The 17,635-nt window shown below is 39.3% G+C and overlaps 1 protein-coding gene across 1 annotated transcript in view; it reads left to right on the top strand.

Moving 5' to 3' along the window:
- The window catches only part of RNF175 (ring finger protein 175), a 67,308-nt gene that overhangs the window by 34,666 nt on the left and 15,007 nt on the right, over nt 1-17,635 (top strand). Inside the window, 2 exon segments of the mRNA XM_068541960.1 lie at nt 12,180-12,287; nt 16,608-16,731. Of these exon segments, the coding sequence (XP_068398061.1) occupies nt 12,180-12,287; nt 16,608-16,731 (232 nt within the window).

The raw sequence follows: 17,635 nt of genomic DNA, 5'->3' as shown, positions 1-17,635 counted from the left end.
TGTATTTTATGTCTGATAAATCATGAGTAATGGACAAGCTATTACTCTCATAACAAATGAGGCTTTAATATTCCAATGCTCACTTTAATTACCATTGCCAACCTCTTGAAATGTACATAATTCCATCAGAGCATTCACAAATCTTTCCAAAGGGCTTATAATCTCATAACGTGTCCACAAGTTTGTTCTTGCTCTCTGTGTTCTGTAGACAAGATCTGAATCCAATCCAGATAAAACTGATGAGATGAAGAGAAAATGTGTAGTGTTCAATGATAATAAGGCAATGTCAAATTTTGATCTGTGTAGGAGAATAAATCATAAGCTTCTATGAAATATTTTTATGATTTTTTAGCCATTCAGGTATTCTTTTTTAATCCTCTAGAAAAGTGGGAGAGACAAATATCAATTTTTTCTTCTACTTTGGAGAAGGAAAATATATTCAGTGAGAGAAATCAGATAAATAAATGTAAAGATAAAGATTGAAATTCAAATAAATGAATTCTGGTTTATGAGTATCTTAATTTAATCCCATTTGGGGAAGAGCTTTAGGGTGGTATTAAGAGACCTTCTAAATTGGCCAGTTTGGAGTTTTACACAGCCTTTGTAGGGCCTGGTTTATCCATGAGTAAATGGACATATGGTACCCTTTCTCCTTCTTACAAAATGTAAGTTGTTTAAAACTTGTGAAGGGGATCTAAGTTTTGGATGAATTGAAATTTACTTGTTTTCATCCCCTGAACATAATCCACATTCTGTTTCATTGAGAATGGTTCACTTTTCTACTGTATAATGAATTACCTGAGCTAAATGCTGTATTTCTGTGCACATGAAGAGGAACTCCAATACCAAAAATACCCAAATGCCGCCTCATGGCACTTCACGGCTCCTATATCTCAGATGGCCAGGGCCCATGCTGTCTGCTGCTCACGCTCACCGTGCTGCCATTCCAGCTTCTTCGGGCTGCTCAGCTCCGAGCCCTGGCACAGTCTGAGAGCCAAGATGCTCCACTGACATCTTAAGAGACAACAATGGGAGAGGCTCATTAGGGCCCCATTTCTTCCAGAAAAGCAGCCTGGATAAAGAAGCTCCAGTTCATGATAGGTAGTACACCCTAAGGATCCTTATGGATCGTTGCTTATTCATCATACTATAGGTAAGTCTCATATTAGCTATGTTCCATTTGGAAGTGGAGGATTTCATGACGAACGAGGAAAGCTGGTCGGAGCAAATTGGCATGGTGCAGAAGGCAAACCCAAGAAGAGTCTCCAGTACCAATGCCATTTAAAAACTGGCTGTTCCTCTCCCAGAGTATACCAGGGCTCCTCTGTGGAAAAGAGAGCAGAGAAAGGGAAGTGGGTTTCCTCTCTACTATAGTTGGGTTGTCTGTCAAGCAATATTCAGGCTCAAAAACAGGCCGCAGGCCAGCCACAAAGAGCTGGGCTCGATCACATCAACTCCAACTTAAGGCCAAGCTTCCCTTTGTGGAGGCTGCTCTGACACCAACACAGTTTCTAATCTAACATATCTGCGTCCAGTGTAATCTGAGTAGCAAGGAAGTTCTGGGCTTTACAAACTCATACCGCCAATAAGCAGGAAGATTTGGGTGGGGGGAGGGAGGGGTACATTTGGAAAACATAACACAACCATAACAATGATATGACATATTGAGTTACTACATTTTCTCACATAATCTTCGGGACTGCTTTAGGATCTGGTGCTACCCTTCTCACTTCATAAATGAGGCAATCACAGTTCAGAAATGCTAAATAGGGTGGCCAAGGTCCCACAGGTAGTAAGCCAGGGAGCCCAGAATCAAACCACGGACTACTGGAATGCAAAGCCTCTGCCCCAAGAGCATGCTGTGGCTTAATTACATCAATCAGCTGCTTTGCACAGAGAAACCCTGCAGTTTAAACAGTTATCAGACACACCTCTAATGCTGGTACAACCTTGAGATGGGCAGAAAGTACATGTGGAGTTCAAGGAAGCCCACTCTGGTGCTGCCAATGTTGTGAGGGTTGGAGGGGATATCCTCTCAGAGCTGCCACTTTTCCCACTTTTCCCATCATCACCCTTTTTGGCAACATTAACTTCTGCCTGTATCTCAATGCACTGAACGATGCTCCACAGTGCTCAGCACTGGCAAGTCATAAGGACCGATGGCCCAAGGAGTCACTGTGGCAGAAAGACCCCAAAAGCCCTTTCTGGCTCCCTTTGGAGATGACACAGCCTCATAGTGATTTAAGACACCTTGTGCAGCCCATGTGAGTTTCCTGCTCCAAGTAACGCTACATTGTTGACCCCTCTGATGAGGCAGGATTACACCTATAGGAGAAGGTGCTGTCTAGATAACTCTTGTATGTCACTTGCTTGAAGTGGAGAAAGCATTTCATCATAGAAATAATGTAAATGACAAATCATTTCTCAGGCAAGCCCACAAACCCCCCATTTAAATCATGTTTCATAAGCTCCCTTCTAACCAGAACTCAGTGAAGCACAGTATCTTTTAAAACAGCACTGGCCCCAGCCCACACCCGCTCCAGCCGTCCTGCCAAGGCAGCCCAGCCCCAGCATGCCCTAGGAAATCCCCAGCCTATGCCCACTCCAGCCCTAGCCAGCCTGCCAAAGCTGCCCAGCACACACAGTCCACACAGGGGTGCTGCTGCACAAGGCCACCTCCTTCAAGACTGGGAGGTAGCTATTACACTTAATTCATAGAAACAAACACAAAAGGCCAAACAAAATGGGGAGACAAAGGAATTTGAAAGAACAAAACAAGATAAAACTCCAGAAAAAAAAAAACTAATGAAACAGATATAAGTAATTTACCTGATAAAGAGTTCAGTTAATGGTCATAAAGATGCTCACAGATCTTGGGAGAAGATTGGAGGAACACAGTGAGAACTTCAACATATAGTTAGGAAGAGAACCAATCAGAGCTGAAGAATACAAAAACTGAAATGGAAAATACACTAGAGGGAATCAACAGCAGATTAGATGATACAGAAGAACAGATCAGTGACCTGGAAGACAGAATAGTGGAAATCACCCAATCAGAACAACAAAAAGAAAAAAGAATTTTAAAAAATGAGGATACATTAAGGGACCTCTGGGACAACATCAAGTATACTAACATTCACATTACAGGGGTCCGAGAAGGAGAAGAGAGGGAGAAAGGGACAGAACATTTTTTTGAAGAAATAATGACTGAAAAATTCCCTAACCTGGAAAATGAAACAGATATCCAGATCCAGGAAGCACAGAGAATTCTAAACATGATGAACCCAAAGTGATCCACATCAACACATGTCATAATTGAAATAGCAAAAGTTAAAGATAAAGAGAATATTTTAAAGGCAGCAAGAAAAAATAAGTGACATACAAGGAAGCCCCCAATTTTTCAGCAGAAACTTTACAAGCCAAAAGAGAGGGGCAGGATATATTTAAAGTGCTAAAAGGAAAAAAACTTACAACCAAGAATACTCTTCCCAGAAAGGTTATCATTCAGAATTGAAGGAGAAATAAAGAGGTTCCCAGGTAAGCAAAAACTAAGAGTTCATCACCACTAAACCAGCCTTACAAGAAATGTTGATGGGTTTCCTTTAAGTGGAAAACAAATAGCCGTAACTAGACATAAGAAAATATGTGAAAGAAAAAAAATTCACTGGTAAAGGCAAATAGATAGTGAAGGCAGTGGATCAACCACCAGTAGTATGAAGGTTAAAGGAAAAATTTGTAAAATAAACCATAACTACAATAAGTAGTTAAGGGATACACAAAGTGAAAAGATATAAAATTTTATGCCAAAACCATAAAACATGGGCTGGAGGGGAGTAAAAATGTAGTACTTCTAGAATGTATTCAAATAAGTGACCATCAGCTTAAAATAAACATATATATATATATATATATATATATATATATGTGGTTACATGTATATGAACCTCATGAACCACAAACCAAAAACCCACAATAGAAATGCCAAAAAATAAAGTGAAAAGAACTCTAACCTAACACTAAAGAAAATCATCAAACCACAGGGGAAGAGACTAAAAGAAGGAGAAAGGAACAGAGAACTACAAAAACGACCAAAAAACAATTAACAAAATGGCAATAAGTACATACTTATCATAAGAACTTTGAATGTAAATGGACTAAATGCTCCAATCAAAGGACATAGGGTGGCTGAATGGATTAAAAAAAACCAAACCCATTTATATGCTGGCTTCACATCAGATCTAAAAACACACACTGACTGAAAGTGAAAGGATGGAAAAAGATATTCCATGCAAATGGAAACTAAAAGAAATCTAGGGAGGCAATACTCATATCAGACAAAATAGACTTTAAAACAAAGACTAAAACAAAAGACAAAGAAAGGCATTACAAAATTATAAAGGGGTCAGCCCAAGAAAAGGATATAACATCTGTGAATATTTATGCACCCAACATTAGGAGGACCTAAATACAATATAACAAATATTAGCAGACATAAAGGGAGAAACCGACAGCAGTACAGTAAGAGCAAGGGACTTTACTATTCCACTTATATCAATGGATAGATCAGCCAGATAGAAAATCAGTAAGGAAACATTGGTCTTAAATGATTAGATCTGATGAACTTAATAGATATGTATAGAACACTGCATCCAAAAACTGCAGAATACACATTCTTTTCAAGTGCACATGGAACATTCTCCAGGGTAGATAACATGCTAGGCCATGTGTCAAACGTGCCAATAAATTTAAGAAGATCAAAATCATATCAAGTGTTTTTCCTGATCACAACAGTATAAAAGTAGAAATCAATTACAGGAAGAAAACTGGAAAAAATATAAACACATGGATACTAAACAACTTGCTACTAAACGACCAATGGGTGAACAAAGAAATAAAAAGAAAATCAAAAAACACCTCAAGACAAATGAAAATGGAAACACAAAGATCCAAAATCTATGGGATGCAGCAAATCAGTTTTAAGAGGGAAGTTCATAGCAATACAGGCCAACCTCAAGAAACAAGAAAAATCTCAAATAAACAACCTAAATTTACACCTAAAAAGAACTAGAAAAAAAAAGAAGAGACAAAGCCCAGAGTTAGTACAAGAATGGAAATAATAAAGATCAAAGTGGAATTAAATGAAATAGAGACTTAAAAAAAATTAAAAAGATCAATGAAACTATGAGCTGTTTCTTTGAAAAGATAAACAAAACTGATGAACCTTTAGCCAGTCTCATTAAGAAAAAAAGAGAGGGTCCAAATAATTAAAATCAGAAGTGAAATAGGAGAAATTACAACCAATACCACAAACATAAAAACAATCATAAGAGACTATTATGAACAATTATATGCCAACAAATTACACAACCTAGAAGAAATGGATAAATTGCTAGAAAAATACAATCTGCCAAGACTGAATCAGGATGAAATAGAAAATCTGAAAAGACCAATTACTAGTAATGAAATTGAATCAGTAATCAAAAAACTTCCAACAAACAAAAGTCCAGGACCAGATGCTTCACAGGGAGTTCTACCAAACATTTAAAGAAGAGTTAATACTAATCCTTCTCAAACTATTCCAAAAAATTAAAGGGGAAGGAACACTCTCAAGCTCAATCTACAAGGCTAGTAATACCCTGATACCAAAACCAGACAAAAACACTACCAAAAAAGAAAATTACAGGCCGATATCCTTGATGATCATAGATGCAAATATCTTCAAAATATATTAGGAAACCAAATTCAACAATACATTAAAAGGATCATACACCATGATCAAGTGGGATTTATTCCAGGGATGCAAGGATAGTTCAGCATCCACAAATCAATCAACATGATACACCACATTAACAAAACAAAGGATAAAAATCACATGATCATCTCAATGGGTTCAGAAAAGGCACTTGACAAAATTCAACATCCATTTATGATAAAAACTCTCAACAAAGTGGGTATAGAGGGAACATACCTCAACATAATAAAGTCCATTTATGACAAACCCACAGCTAACATCATACTCAACAGTGAAAAGCTGGACACTTCTCCTCTAAGATCAGGAACAAGACAAGGATGCCCACTCTCATCACTTTTATTCAACATATTGATAGTTTTGGAAGTCCTAGCCACAGCAATCAGACGATTAAAAGAAATAAAAGGAATCTAAATTTGAAAGGAAGAGGTAAAACTGTCACTGTTTGCAGATGACATGATACCATACATAGAAAATCCTAAAGATGTCAGAAAACTACTAGAGCTCATTACTGAATTTGGTAAAGTTGCAGGATATAAAATTAATACAAAGAAATCTGTTGCATTTTTATACACTAACAATGAACTATCAGATATAGAAATTAAGGAAATAATCCCATTTATCATAGCATCAAAAAGAATAAAATACCTAGGAATAACCTACCTAAGGAGGCAAAAGACCTGTAGTCAGAAAATTGTAAGACACTGATAAGAAAAATTGACGATGACACAAATAGAGAGATATACTGGGCTTATGGATTGGAAGAATTAATATTGTTAAAATATCCATACTACCCAAGGCAATCTACATATTCAATGCAATCCCTATTAAAATACCAATGGCATTTTTCACAAATAGTCCTAGAATTTGTATGGAATCACAAAAGACCCCAAATGGCCAAAACAATCTTAAGAAAGAAGAACAGAGCTGGGGGTATCACACGCCCTGATTTCAAACCATACCACAAAGCTATAGTAATCAAAACAGTATGGTACTGGCACAGAAACAGACACTTAGATCAGTGGAACAGAATAGAGATTCCAGAAATAAACCCATGCTAATATGGTCAATTCATCTACAATAAAGGATGCAAGAATATAAAATGGAGAAAAGACATTCTCTTCAGTAAATGGCATTGGGAAAACTGAACAGCTACATGTAAAAGAATGAAATTAGACCATTTTCTTACACTATATACAAAAATAAACTCAAAATGGATTGAAGGTTTAAATGTAAGACCTGAAACCATAAAAATCCTAGAAGAAAACATAGGCAGTATGCTCTTTGACATCAGTTTTTGCAATATTTTTTTGACATGTCTCCTCAGGCAAGGACAACAAAAGCAAAAATAAACAAATGGGACCACATCAAACTAAAAAGCTTTTGCATGGCAATGGAAACTATCAACAAAAATGAAAAGGTAACCTACTGAATGGGAGAAGATATTTGCAAATGGTATGTTCAATAAGGGGTTAATCTCCAAATATATAAAGAACTCATACAACTCTATCAAAAACCAACAATCCATTTTAAAAGTGGGCTGAGGACCTGAATAGACATTTTTCCAAAGAAGACATACAGATGGCCAACAGGCACATGAAAAGATGCTCAACATCAATCATCAGGGAAATGCAAATCAAAACCATAGTGAGATATTATCTCACACCTGTCAAATGGCTATTATCAAAAAGACAAGAAATAATAAGTGTTGGCAAGAATGTGAAGAAAAGGGAACCCTTGTGCACTGTGGGTGGGACTGTAAAGTGGTGGAGCCACTATGGAAAACAGTATGGAGGTTCTTTAAAAAAATGTTTAAATACAATTACCTTACCATCCAGCAATTCCTCTTTTGGGTATTTAACCAAAGAAAACAAAAACACTAATTTAAAAACATGTGTGCTCCCCCACGTTCATGGCAGCATTATTTACAATAGCCAAGATATGGGAGCAGCCTAGGTGTCCATCAATAGGTGAATGGATAAAGAAGATGGGGTATAAACCCACAATGGAATATTACTCAGCCATTAAAAGTATCGAATTTTGCATTTTGATTGGACAACATGGATGGACCTAGAGGATGTTATACTAAGTTTAAAGGTCAGGACAAATACCATATATTACTTATATGTGGGATGTAAAAACAAACAAACAAATGAACAAACATAACAAAACAGAAACAGAGTCATAGATACAGAGAACAAACTAGTGGTTGCCACAGGGGAAGGGAGTAGAGGAATGGGTGAAATAGGTGAAAGGAATTAAGAAGTACAAACTTTGGGACTTCCCTGGTGGTCCAGTGGTAAAGAATCCATCTTACAATGCAGGGGATGCGGGTTTGATCACTGGTCGGGGAACTAAGATCCCACATGCCTCGAGGCAACTAAGCCTGCACACCACAACTACAGATCCCACGCACCCTGGAGCCTGCGCGCCACAACTAGAGAAGAGGAAAACCTGCTCGCCACTAGAGAGAAGCCCGCGCACTACAATGAAGAGGGCTCGCACTGCAACAAAAGATCCCGCGTGCCTCAATGAAGATCCCGCATGCCGCAGCTAAGTCCTGAGGCAGCCAAAAATAAATTAAATAAATAAATAAATAAAATAATTTAAAAAAAAAGAAGTACGAACTTCAAGTTATAAAGTAAGTAAGTTACAGGAATGCAATGTACAGGCATACCTTTTGCATCAGGTTCCAGACCACTGCAATAAAGTGAATTTCACAATAGAGTGAGTCACACAAGTTTTCTGGTTCCCCAGCGCACATAAAAGTTTACACTATACTGTAGCCTATTAAGTGTGCGATAGAAATATGTTCAGAAAAACGATGTACATACCTTAATTTTTAAATATGTATTGCTAAAATGTGCTAACCATCATCTGAACCTTCAGCAAGTTGTAATCTTGTTGCTGTCGGAGGGTCTTGCCTCCATGTTGGTGGCTGCTGACTGATCAGGGTGGTTGTCACTGAAGGCTGGGGCTGCTGTGGCCATTTCTTAAAATAAGACAGCGAAGTCTGACACATCGATTGACTCTTTCTTTCATGGACGATTTCTCTGCAGCATGTGGTGCTGTTTGATAGCATTTTACCCACATAGCACTTCTCTCAAAATTGGAGTCAGTCCTCTCACACCCTGTTGCTGCTTTATCAACTGAGTTTACGTAATATTCCAAATCCTTTGTTGTCCTTTGAACAGTCTTCACAGCATCTTCACCAGGAGAAGATTCCATCTCAAGAAACCACCTTCTTTGCTCATCCAGAAGAAGCAACTCCTCATTTGTTCAAATTTTATCATGAGATTGCAGCAATTTGGTCGCAACTTCAGGTTCCACATCGAATTCTAGTTCACTTGCCATTTCCACCACATCTGCAGTTCCTTCTTCCACTGAAGTCTTGAGCTCCTCAAAGTCATCCATGAGGGTTGGAATCAGCTTCTTCCAAACTCCTGTCAATGCTGATATTTTTACCTGTTCCCATGAATCACAAGTATTCTTAATGGCATTTAGAATGGTGAATCCTTTCCAGAAGGTTTTTTATTTACTTTGCCCAGATCCATCAGCGGAATCACTATTTATGACAGCTATAGCCTTATGAAATGTACTTCTTAAATAATAAGAATTGAAAATTGAAATTGGTCCTTGATTCATGGGCTGCAGAATGGATGTTGTGTTAGCAAGCATAAAAGCATTAATCTCATTGTCCATCTCCATCAGAGCTCTAGAGTGACCAGGTGCATTGTCAATGAGCAGTAATATTTTGAATCTTTTTTTCTGAGGAGTACTAAGTATTCAGTAAACCGTGTTGCAATCAGATGTGCTGCCAGGTAGGCTTTGTTGTTCCATTTATAGAGCAGAGGCAGAATAGACTGAGCATAATTCTTCAGGTCCCTAGGATTTTCAGAATGGTAGATGAGCATTGGCTTCGACTTAAAAGTCACCAGCGACATTAAACCCTAACAAGAGCGTCAGCCTGTCGTTTGAAGCTTTGAAGCCAGGCATTGACTTCTCTTCTCTAGCTGTGAAAGTCCTAGAAGGCATCTTCCAATAGAAAGCTGTTTTGTCTACCTTGAAAATCTGTTGTTTAGTACAGCCACTGTCATTAATTATCTTAGCTAGATCTTCTGGGTAACTTGCTGCAGCTTCTTGTTGCAGCAGCTCTTGCTGCTTCACCTTGCACTTTTGTGTTACAGAGATAGCGTCTTTCTCTAAATCTTATGAACCAACCTCTGTTAGCTTAAAACTTTTCTTCTGCAGCTTCCTCACCTCTCTCAGCCTTCAGGGAATTGAAGGGAGTTAGGGCCTTGCTCTGGATTAGGCTTTGGCTTAAGAGAATGTAGTGGCTGGTTTGATCCTCTATCCAGACCACTAAAACTTTCTCTACATCAGCAATAAGGCTGTTTCACTTTCATTTCTGTGTTCACTGGAGCAGCACTTTTAAATTCCTTCAAGTACTTTTCCTTTGCATCCACAACTTGGCTCACTGTTTGGTGCAAGAGGCCTAGCTTTCAGCCTATTTCTGCTTTTGACATGCCTTCCTCACTATGCTTAATCATTTCTAGCTTCTGATTTAAAGTGAGAGACACGCAACTCTTCCTTTCACTTGAACACTGGGACCACTGTAGGATTATTAATTGGTCTGATTTCAATATTGTTGTGTCTCAGGGAATAGAGAGGGCTGAGGAGAGGGAGAGAGATGGGGGAATGGCCAGTGGATGGAGCAGTCAGAACACACACAGTATTTATCAATTAAGTTTGCCATCATACATGGGTGTGGTTTGTGGTACCCCAAAACAATGACAATAGTAACATCAAAGATCACTGATCACTGGTCATCATAACAAATATAATAATAATGAAGTTTGAAATCTTGCAAGAATTACCAAAATGGGACACAGAGACAAAAAGTGAGCAAATGCTGTTGGAAAAACTGGCGTCTATAGACTTGCTTGACAAAGGGTTGACACAAGCCTTCAATTTGTAAAAACAGACAAACAAACAAAACCCCCCCCCACAGTATCTGCAAAGTGCAATAAAGCGAGGTCTGCCTGTATAGTTGATAATATAGTAATAACTTTGTATTGTGATAGATGGTAACCAGACTCATAGTGGTGATCATTTCGTAATGCATAAAAATGTCAACTCACTATGTTGTACACCTGAAACTAATATAATATCATAAGTCAACTATACTTCAATAAAAATTTTTAATAAATAAATTAAATAATGCTGAAACATTGCATCAGTAATACCATAGAACATAGCATTTGGTGCAATGTCTCCAACAGGGAGGAAGTCGGGGAAGGTGAGAGTTGGGGACAGGGCTCCAGGGGTCAGAGGTAAAAGGGGGGGGCCAAGTTTTTCGAGGGTGACTCTGAATGAAGTTTGGGGTGAAATGCAGGAGAGGGGCTTGAAGAGGATGAGGAGGGAAAGGGCTGAGGGCGAACAGGGCCCCCTGCCATTGTTCACCTTTGTGTGCAACGTGCCAGCACCCCCTATCTTCTCTGGGCACCAAGCCTGGGCCCTCCAGCCCTCCTCCTTCCACCCTCTCTTCTTGTTCCAGTGGGCAGGGCCCTGGTACCACGGTGTCCCAGGAATGGAGCTGTGCCCCCATCCTCTTCCCACATTCTCTCGGGCACGAAGCAGCCATGTGGCCTTTCTGTAGTTTTTCTAAGGGCCTTTTACTGCCTGGAATGAGGGAAATGAACAGGGTACATGGCTCCTTCTAGATCATCTCCACTCTTGCCCTCCATCTCCATACTCTCCCTTCTCCACTTGGACCCTGTGGGAAGAGGGAAAGGCCTTAAGAGTCATCATGGTGAGTGTGGTACACACAAAGGACCCGTCCACACAGCAAAAAAAACAATTCTGAGGCACTCTTGTTCCAGGACTGCAGGGTAGGGTGCTGTTTGAGTGGAGAGGCGATGGGGTGAGGGCTGGTGATGCCTGCCCTGGGGCTGGGGCAGCAGGAGCAGGAGGGAAGAGAAACTCCTGGGGATCTCTCCTCTAGACTTCTCTTCCCATCTTTTGCTTGCCTCCAAGGTACTCTTGCCAAAACCACTCTAAGATAACCTAGGGCCAAATGAGAAAAGGAGGAGAGGAAGGTAGGCAGGGTCCCATATAGAATAACCAGTCCTGAAGGCCATTTTTACATGAGGAACATAAATAAGTCACAATGAATTTACATATGCATATACACAGAAACACATGTGCATGATAGTACTGTTTATATACTGCTTGTTGATAGTGTATTAAAACTCGAGATTATTATGGGGTTTAGCTGATATAATATATTCATGTTCTGTATATTGCATAATGAATAGAATTTTAGAAACTAAAAGTTGACTTATAACAATGTTCTAAAAAGGTAAAATATTTTATAGTATAGTGTTTGATAGTATGTGTTTTGTGCTTCTGCCCATTTTTTACTCCACAGATTGGTCTACAAATGGTTTCTTCTCATCTACAAAGTCAGCTGTGCATTTGGTGCTGTGGGTTATTTGGCTATCATGTTTACAATGTGTGGATTCAATTTATTTTTCAAGTAAGTATCTCCAATTAAGACATTCATATCTCCAAGCACTTGCTTATAACATTCACCTGGTCAAGTTCTCTGTCTCTGCAAGCCACGTTTGGCCCTATACTTTTCCACACACATGTTGTTTATAGGCCTATCATTGGTATCATAGATATCACTGGGGAAAACCAGGAGAAAAGGAAGAGAAAACCCACAGATTTAAAAGTTTTCCAAAAATTATAAGCTTTAAAGAGAATCTATACGTGGTCTATAAGTTTAAAAGATCACCATTAAAAGCAGGCTGACAGGGCTTCCCTGGTGGCGCAGTGGTTAAGAATCTGCCTGCCAATGCAGGGGACATGGGTTTGAGCCCTGGTCCGGGAAGATCCCACATGCCGCGGAGCAACTAAGCCCGTGAGCCACAACTACTGAGCCCGAGTGCCATAACTACTGAAGCCTGCGCGCCTAGAGCCCCTGCTCTGCAGCAAGAGAAGCCACCCAATGAGAAGCCCGTACACTGCAATGAAGAGTAGCCCCCACTCGCCGCAACTAGAGAAAAGACTGCGCGCAGCAAGAAAGACCCAACGCAGCCAAAAAGTAAATAAATTTAAACAAACACAAAAAAAGTAGGCTGACATTTATGGTAGAGTAATTCTTACTGAACTACAAATTTCCCTTCCACAAAATTCTGAAGTGTCATTTCCTTCTATAGATCTTCTTCCTTAAAACCTCTAGAAGTATGCTGTCCAATACAGTAGCCACTAGCCTATGTAACTACAGAGCACTTAAATTATGACATAAAAGGTGCTGTAAGTCTAAAATATACATTGGATTTCAAAGACAGCAAAAGAAAATAATTTTTCTATCGATTACATGCTGAGATGATAGCACTCTGGATGTATTCGTGAAATTATTTCATGTGTTTCTTTTTACCTTTTTAGTGTGGCTACAAGAAAACTTTTAATTTTGTCCAATCTATATTTCCACTGGACAGCACTGCTCTAGAATTTTGTTTCTGGTATCCATGAAATCTCTTTTGCTGGGAGCAGTTAGGAAAAGAGGAAACTGAGTACTGAAACTTTCGCTGAAAGAGAGGTGAAGAGATAAAAAAAAACAAGAAAGTCTAGGGAGAAATAAAGGAAATTGGGATAATAATATCTATGACTCAGAACCGTGCTCCCATTGTGAAGATGGTTGCTGAGATGTGTTATGGGTGAGGGCAGAGCTGAGGCTGTGTAATCAACCTATGTCCTGGAAAGGGAATGTAAGACATACCGCACAGCCATGGAAAACATCTCAAATGAAAAATTCCCTGGAAGATCTGTCACATCAAAGTTACTCTAAATCTCTAGGACCTTAACAGAAATTCAGAGGCAGAGGTCAGCAACCCTTAACTCATAAAATAAGGAAGACAGGGCTTCCCTGGTTGTGCAGTGGTTAAGAATCCGCCTGCCAATGCAGGGGACACAGGTTCGAGCCCTGGTCCGGGAAGATCCCACATGCCGTGGAGCAACTAAGCCCGTGCGCCACAACTACTGAGCCTGTGCTCTAGAGCCCGTGAGCCACAACTACTGAGCCCACATGCCACAACTACTGAAGTCTGCATACCTAAAGCCTATGTCTGCAACAAGAGAAGCCACCTCAATGAGAAGCCCATGCACCGCAACAAAGAGTAGCCCCAGCTCGCTGCAACTAGAGAAAGCCCGCGTGCAGCATTGAAGACCCAACGCAGCCAAAAATAAAATAAATTTTAAAAAATATTTTGAAAAAAATAATAATAAATAAATAAAATAAGGAAGACAATCAGATGGAGAGCCAGCCCTGGGAGGAAGGGCTCTTCCTATGGCAACATAGCAATCTGATTTTATAAGTATTTCATGAAACTTTCAGAGTGGGAACTCCTACCATTCTCTAGCAGGAAAGGGATAGAAAATAACTGTACAGATCTATTATTATTAGTTTAAGCTATAGAAAGACACTGATTTATTTTTTCAGCATACTGTCTGTATTACTTTAATGAATGTAAAAGTATTCATAAGGACTTTTATGAAGTTACTTGGGAATAGAGTTGCCCCAAGATTATTATCCATACAATTTTAAGATCCTTAACCAGGAATTCTCCTATAGTGAGGCATTCAAAGAATCTAACCCTTCCGATGGGAAGGAACTATTTTTTTCACTTCTAATTTTTGTTGAGCATTATGGTATTAAGATTCTTTTCTGTGGAACCACGAGTTCATTGCTACACTTTTTATCAATTAGATTATAAATACGTGCTCCCCTGGGTATGGAGGGAAGGTCATCTTCATTCTTCCTCACTGCCCCAATTCTCAAATATTGAAAGGATGAAACCACCCGCTGTGTTGGAATTCCTGGTTCGCATTACCAAAAGATGGCTGCCCTCTAGGTCTACACAGCTCTCTGCCTTTACCATTTCCTCCTCAAATTAAGAGTACAAAAACCACCAGAAGAAGGTTCCAGAGACAGACTACCCAACGTCTCTCCTCTCTCCGCTTCCTTCCCAACTCAGTCAGACCCACTTACATCCATTGCTAGTATTTGAGACTCTTTACAGAGGTAGCACATCAAAAGTGCCATGATTAAGATCCAGATATTACATTAGAAGCTAATCATTTACTTTCTTTTTGAATTTTTTTTTAATACAGCAGGTTCTTATCAGTTATCTATTTTATATGTATTAGTATATATAGGTCAATCCCAATCTCCCAATTCATCCCACCACCACCAATCCTGCCCCCACCCCCGCTTTCCCCCCTTGGTGTCCATAAGTTTGTTCTCTACATCTGTGTCTCTATTTCTGCCTTGCAAAACTGTTCATCTGCACCATTTTTCTAGATTCCACATATATGCATTAATGTACAATATTTATTTTTCTCTTTCTGACTTACTTCAATCTGTATGACAGTCTCTAGGTCCATCCACGTCTCTACAAATGACCCAATTTCATTCCTTTTTATGGCTGAGTAATATTCCATTGTATATATGTACTACTTCTTCTTTATCCAGTCGTCTGTCAATGGGCATTTAGGTTGCTTCCATGACCTGGCTATTGTAAATAGTGTTGCAATGAACACTGGGGTGCATGTGTCTTTTTGAATTATGGTTTTCTCTGGGTATATGCCCAGTAGAGGGATTTCTGGGTCAAATGGTAATTCTATTTTTAGTTTTTTAAGGACTATGTTCTTAAACTATGTTATCCATAGTGGCTGTATCAATTCACATTCCCACCAACAGTGCGTGAGGGTTCCCTTTCCTCCACACCCTCTCCAGCATTTGCTGTTTGTAGATTTTCTGATGATGCCCATTCTAACTGGTGTGAGGTGATACTAATCATTTACTTTTTAAAGAAACCTTTACCTTTAAAAAAGAAATAGGGGTTGTCGTAGAGAATCCTAGTGCATTTGAAATATGATCCAACTAGCAAAAAGATTTTTTTTATTAACACACGGCAACCACGGCATAGCAGCAAAGGGCCTCAAAATTTGCGCTTGATTCCTGGTTTTGTTTTGTACCAATTGTCATGTTAAGCAAATCATTATTTCTAAGTCTCCATTTTTTCAAAGGTAAATTGGGGATAATAATATCCATCTCAAATATTTTTAGGAAAGATAAAGTATTTGAAAGCATTCTGTAGAATCTAAGTTTGATAGCAGGGATTCTCAACCCTAGCTGCTGTCCCGACCTCAGCCCAGGCCACTTAAATTAGAGCCCCTGAAAGTGGGCTCGTGTATCAGTATATGTTTAAATCTCCCCCAGGTGATTCCAATCTACAGTTAGGGCTGAGAACCATTGGACTATTAAAGAGGTTCCTAATGTTAGCGGACCACTGCAATCACCTGGTGTCTGGAGAGCCTCCAAAAATATTGCTGCACAGGCCCCACCCCCAGAGAGCCTGATGTAATTGGCCCAGGGTGCAGCCTGGGGATGGAGGTTTTTACAAGCTGCCCAGGTTTTTCTACACGCAGCCAAGCTTGAGAACTGCTGGTTAGAGTTGGCTTGTCTCAGCACTGCAGTCCTAAGAAGCCTTTAAACACTCTCAATAATGACTTTGTCCACTTAGCCCTGAGTAGTAAAATTTGAATGGAATTGAGAGAATTTTAAATTCTTTCATTAAAAAAAAAGAAAAGAAACATTAAACAAATAAATGGGGGGCCCAAGGCTCTATTAGATACCATGGCAGGACTAGTGGGTTGGCCAAAAAGTTCGTTCGGGGTTTTGGGCAAACCGAATGAACTTTTTGGTCAACCCCATACTTTCCAAGCTGCAGCCCTCACCCATCCCCGCAAATGCCACGTCCTTATTTCCCTTCACTGTTGTTTTCAATAGAATCAAGGCTAGAGATTCCATGGATTTTGGCATCGTGCCCTTGTTCTATGGCCTCTACTATGGAGTAATGGGGAGAGACTTTGCAGAGATCTGCTCAGATTACATGGCTTCTACTATAGGGGAAGCATTGCTTTCATTCTTTGAAATCATTTATGGTACATGGAAAAATGGTCTCATCTTACACATTTGCATCCATTTTCAAAAACAGATAAGTCTTTTTTGGTTCTGTCAGCCCAACTGCTCCCTGGATTCTCCTGGCATCAGATTATCTGGAAGTAACCATGTCTAGCATATTCCAATTGTCAACATATAAAGGATTAGTAAAAATTAATCTAAAAAAATAAAAATAAAGGATTAGTAAAAATTCAGCAATAACAAAAACCTTGATCTCTGCTAATGCAAATAAAAGTCATATTTGATGCGCATAAAACACTTTAGAATCAACCAATGCCTCAGAGTAATGCTCATCATAAAGATATGATGTTGTCATTATCATTATACAGCAGTTATCATTATACAGCATTTGAAGAAGTAGAAGACAAAAGAAGTGTGTTAAATGTATTCTAACTGTAATATTCTTCCCTGGAATTTAAAAAAATCCCTAAGAGTTTTTTTTTAACTCTCTTAAAATTAAAACTCAGAATGGACATACTTTCTGGTTAGATGGATTCCAGATTCAGATATTAGGAGTATCCATCTGTGTCTAACACATGCACATCTCTTAAAAACTTGCATACCAAGGGCTCCAGGGAAGACCCAGTGGTTTCAGAAATTCCACATCTCTGCCCTCTACCAGTCTTTTGGTACACAGCCAGATGTAAAATGGAAAAACCAGTGTGAGTGGCAAGAGAAGAGTGAACTTCTGGACTGTTGTTCTCCCTCTCTTTATGGGACAGGACTGAGTAAACAAGACCTTGACTTCATCTCCCATCTCTGTAGGCTCCATCTTACTCTTTTCCTAGAGCCTGGAATCCAACTTCTGTAGTGAAATTCTGGAATCACCCTGGCATGTGTAATCTCTGAGACAA

Source organism: Eschrichtius robustus, chromosome 4 (assembly GCF_028021215.1).
Source record: "Eschrichtius robustus isolate mEscRob2 chromosome 4, mEscRob2.pri, whole genome shotgun sequence".
NCBI classification, from domain to species: Eukaryota; Metazoa; Chordata; class Mammalia; order Artiodactyla; family Eschrichtiidae; genus Eschrichtius; species Eschrichtius robustus.
Note: the sequence above shows the minus strand (reverse complement) of the source record. Positions and strands in the feature narration are given on the sequence as shown.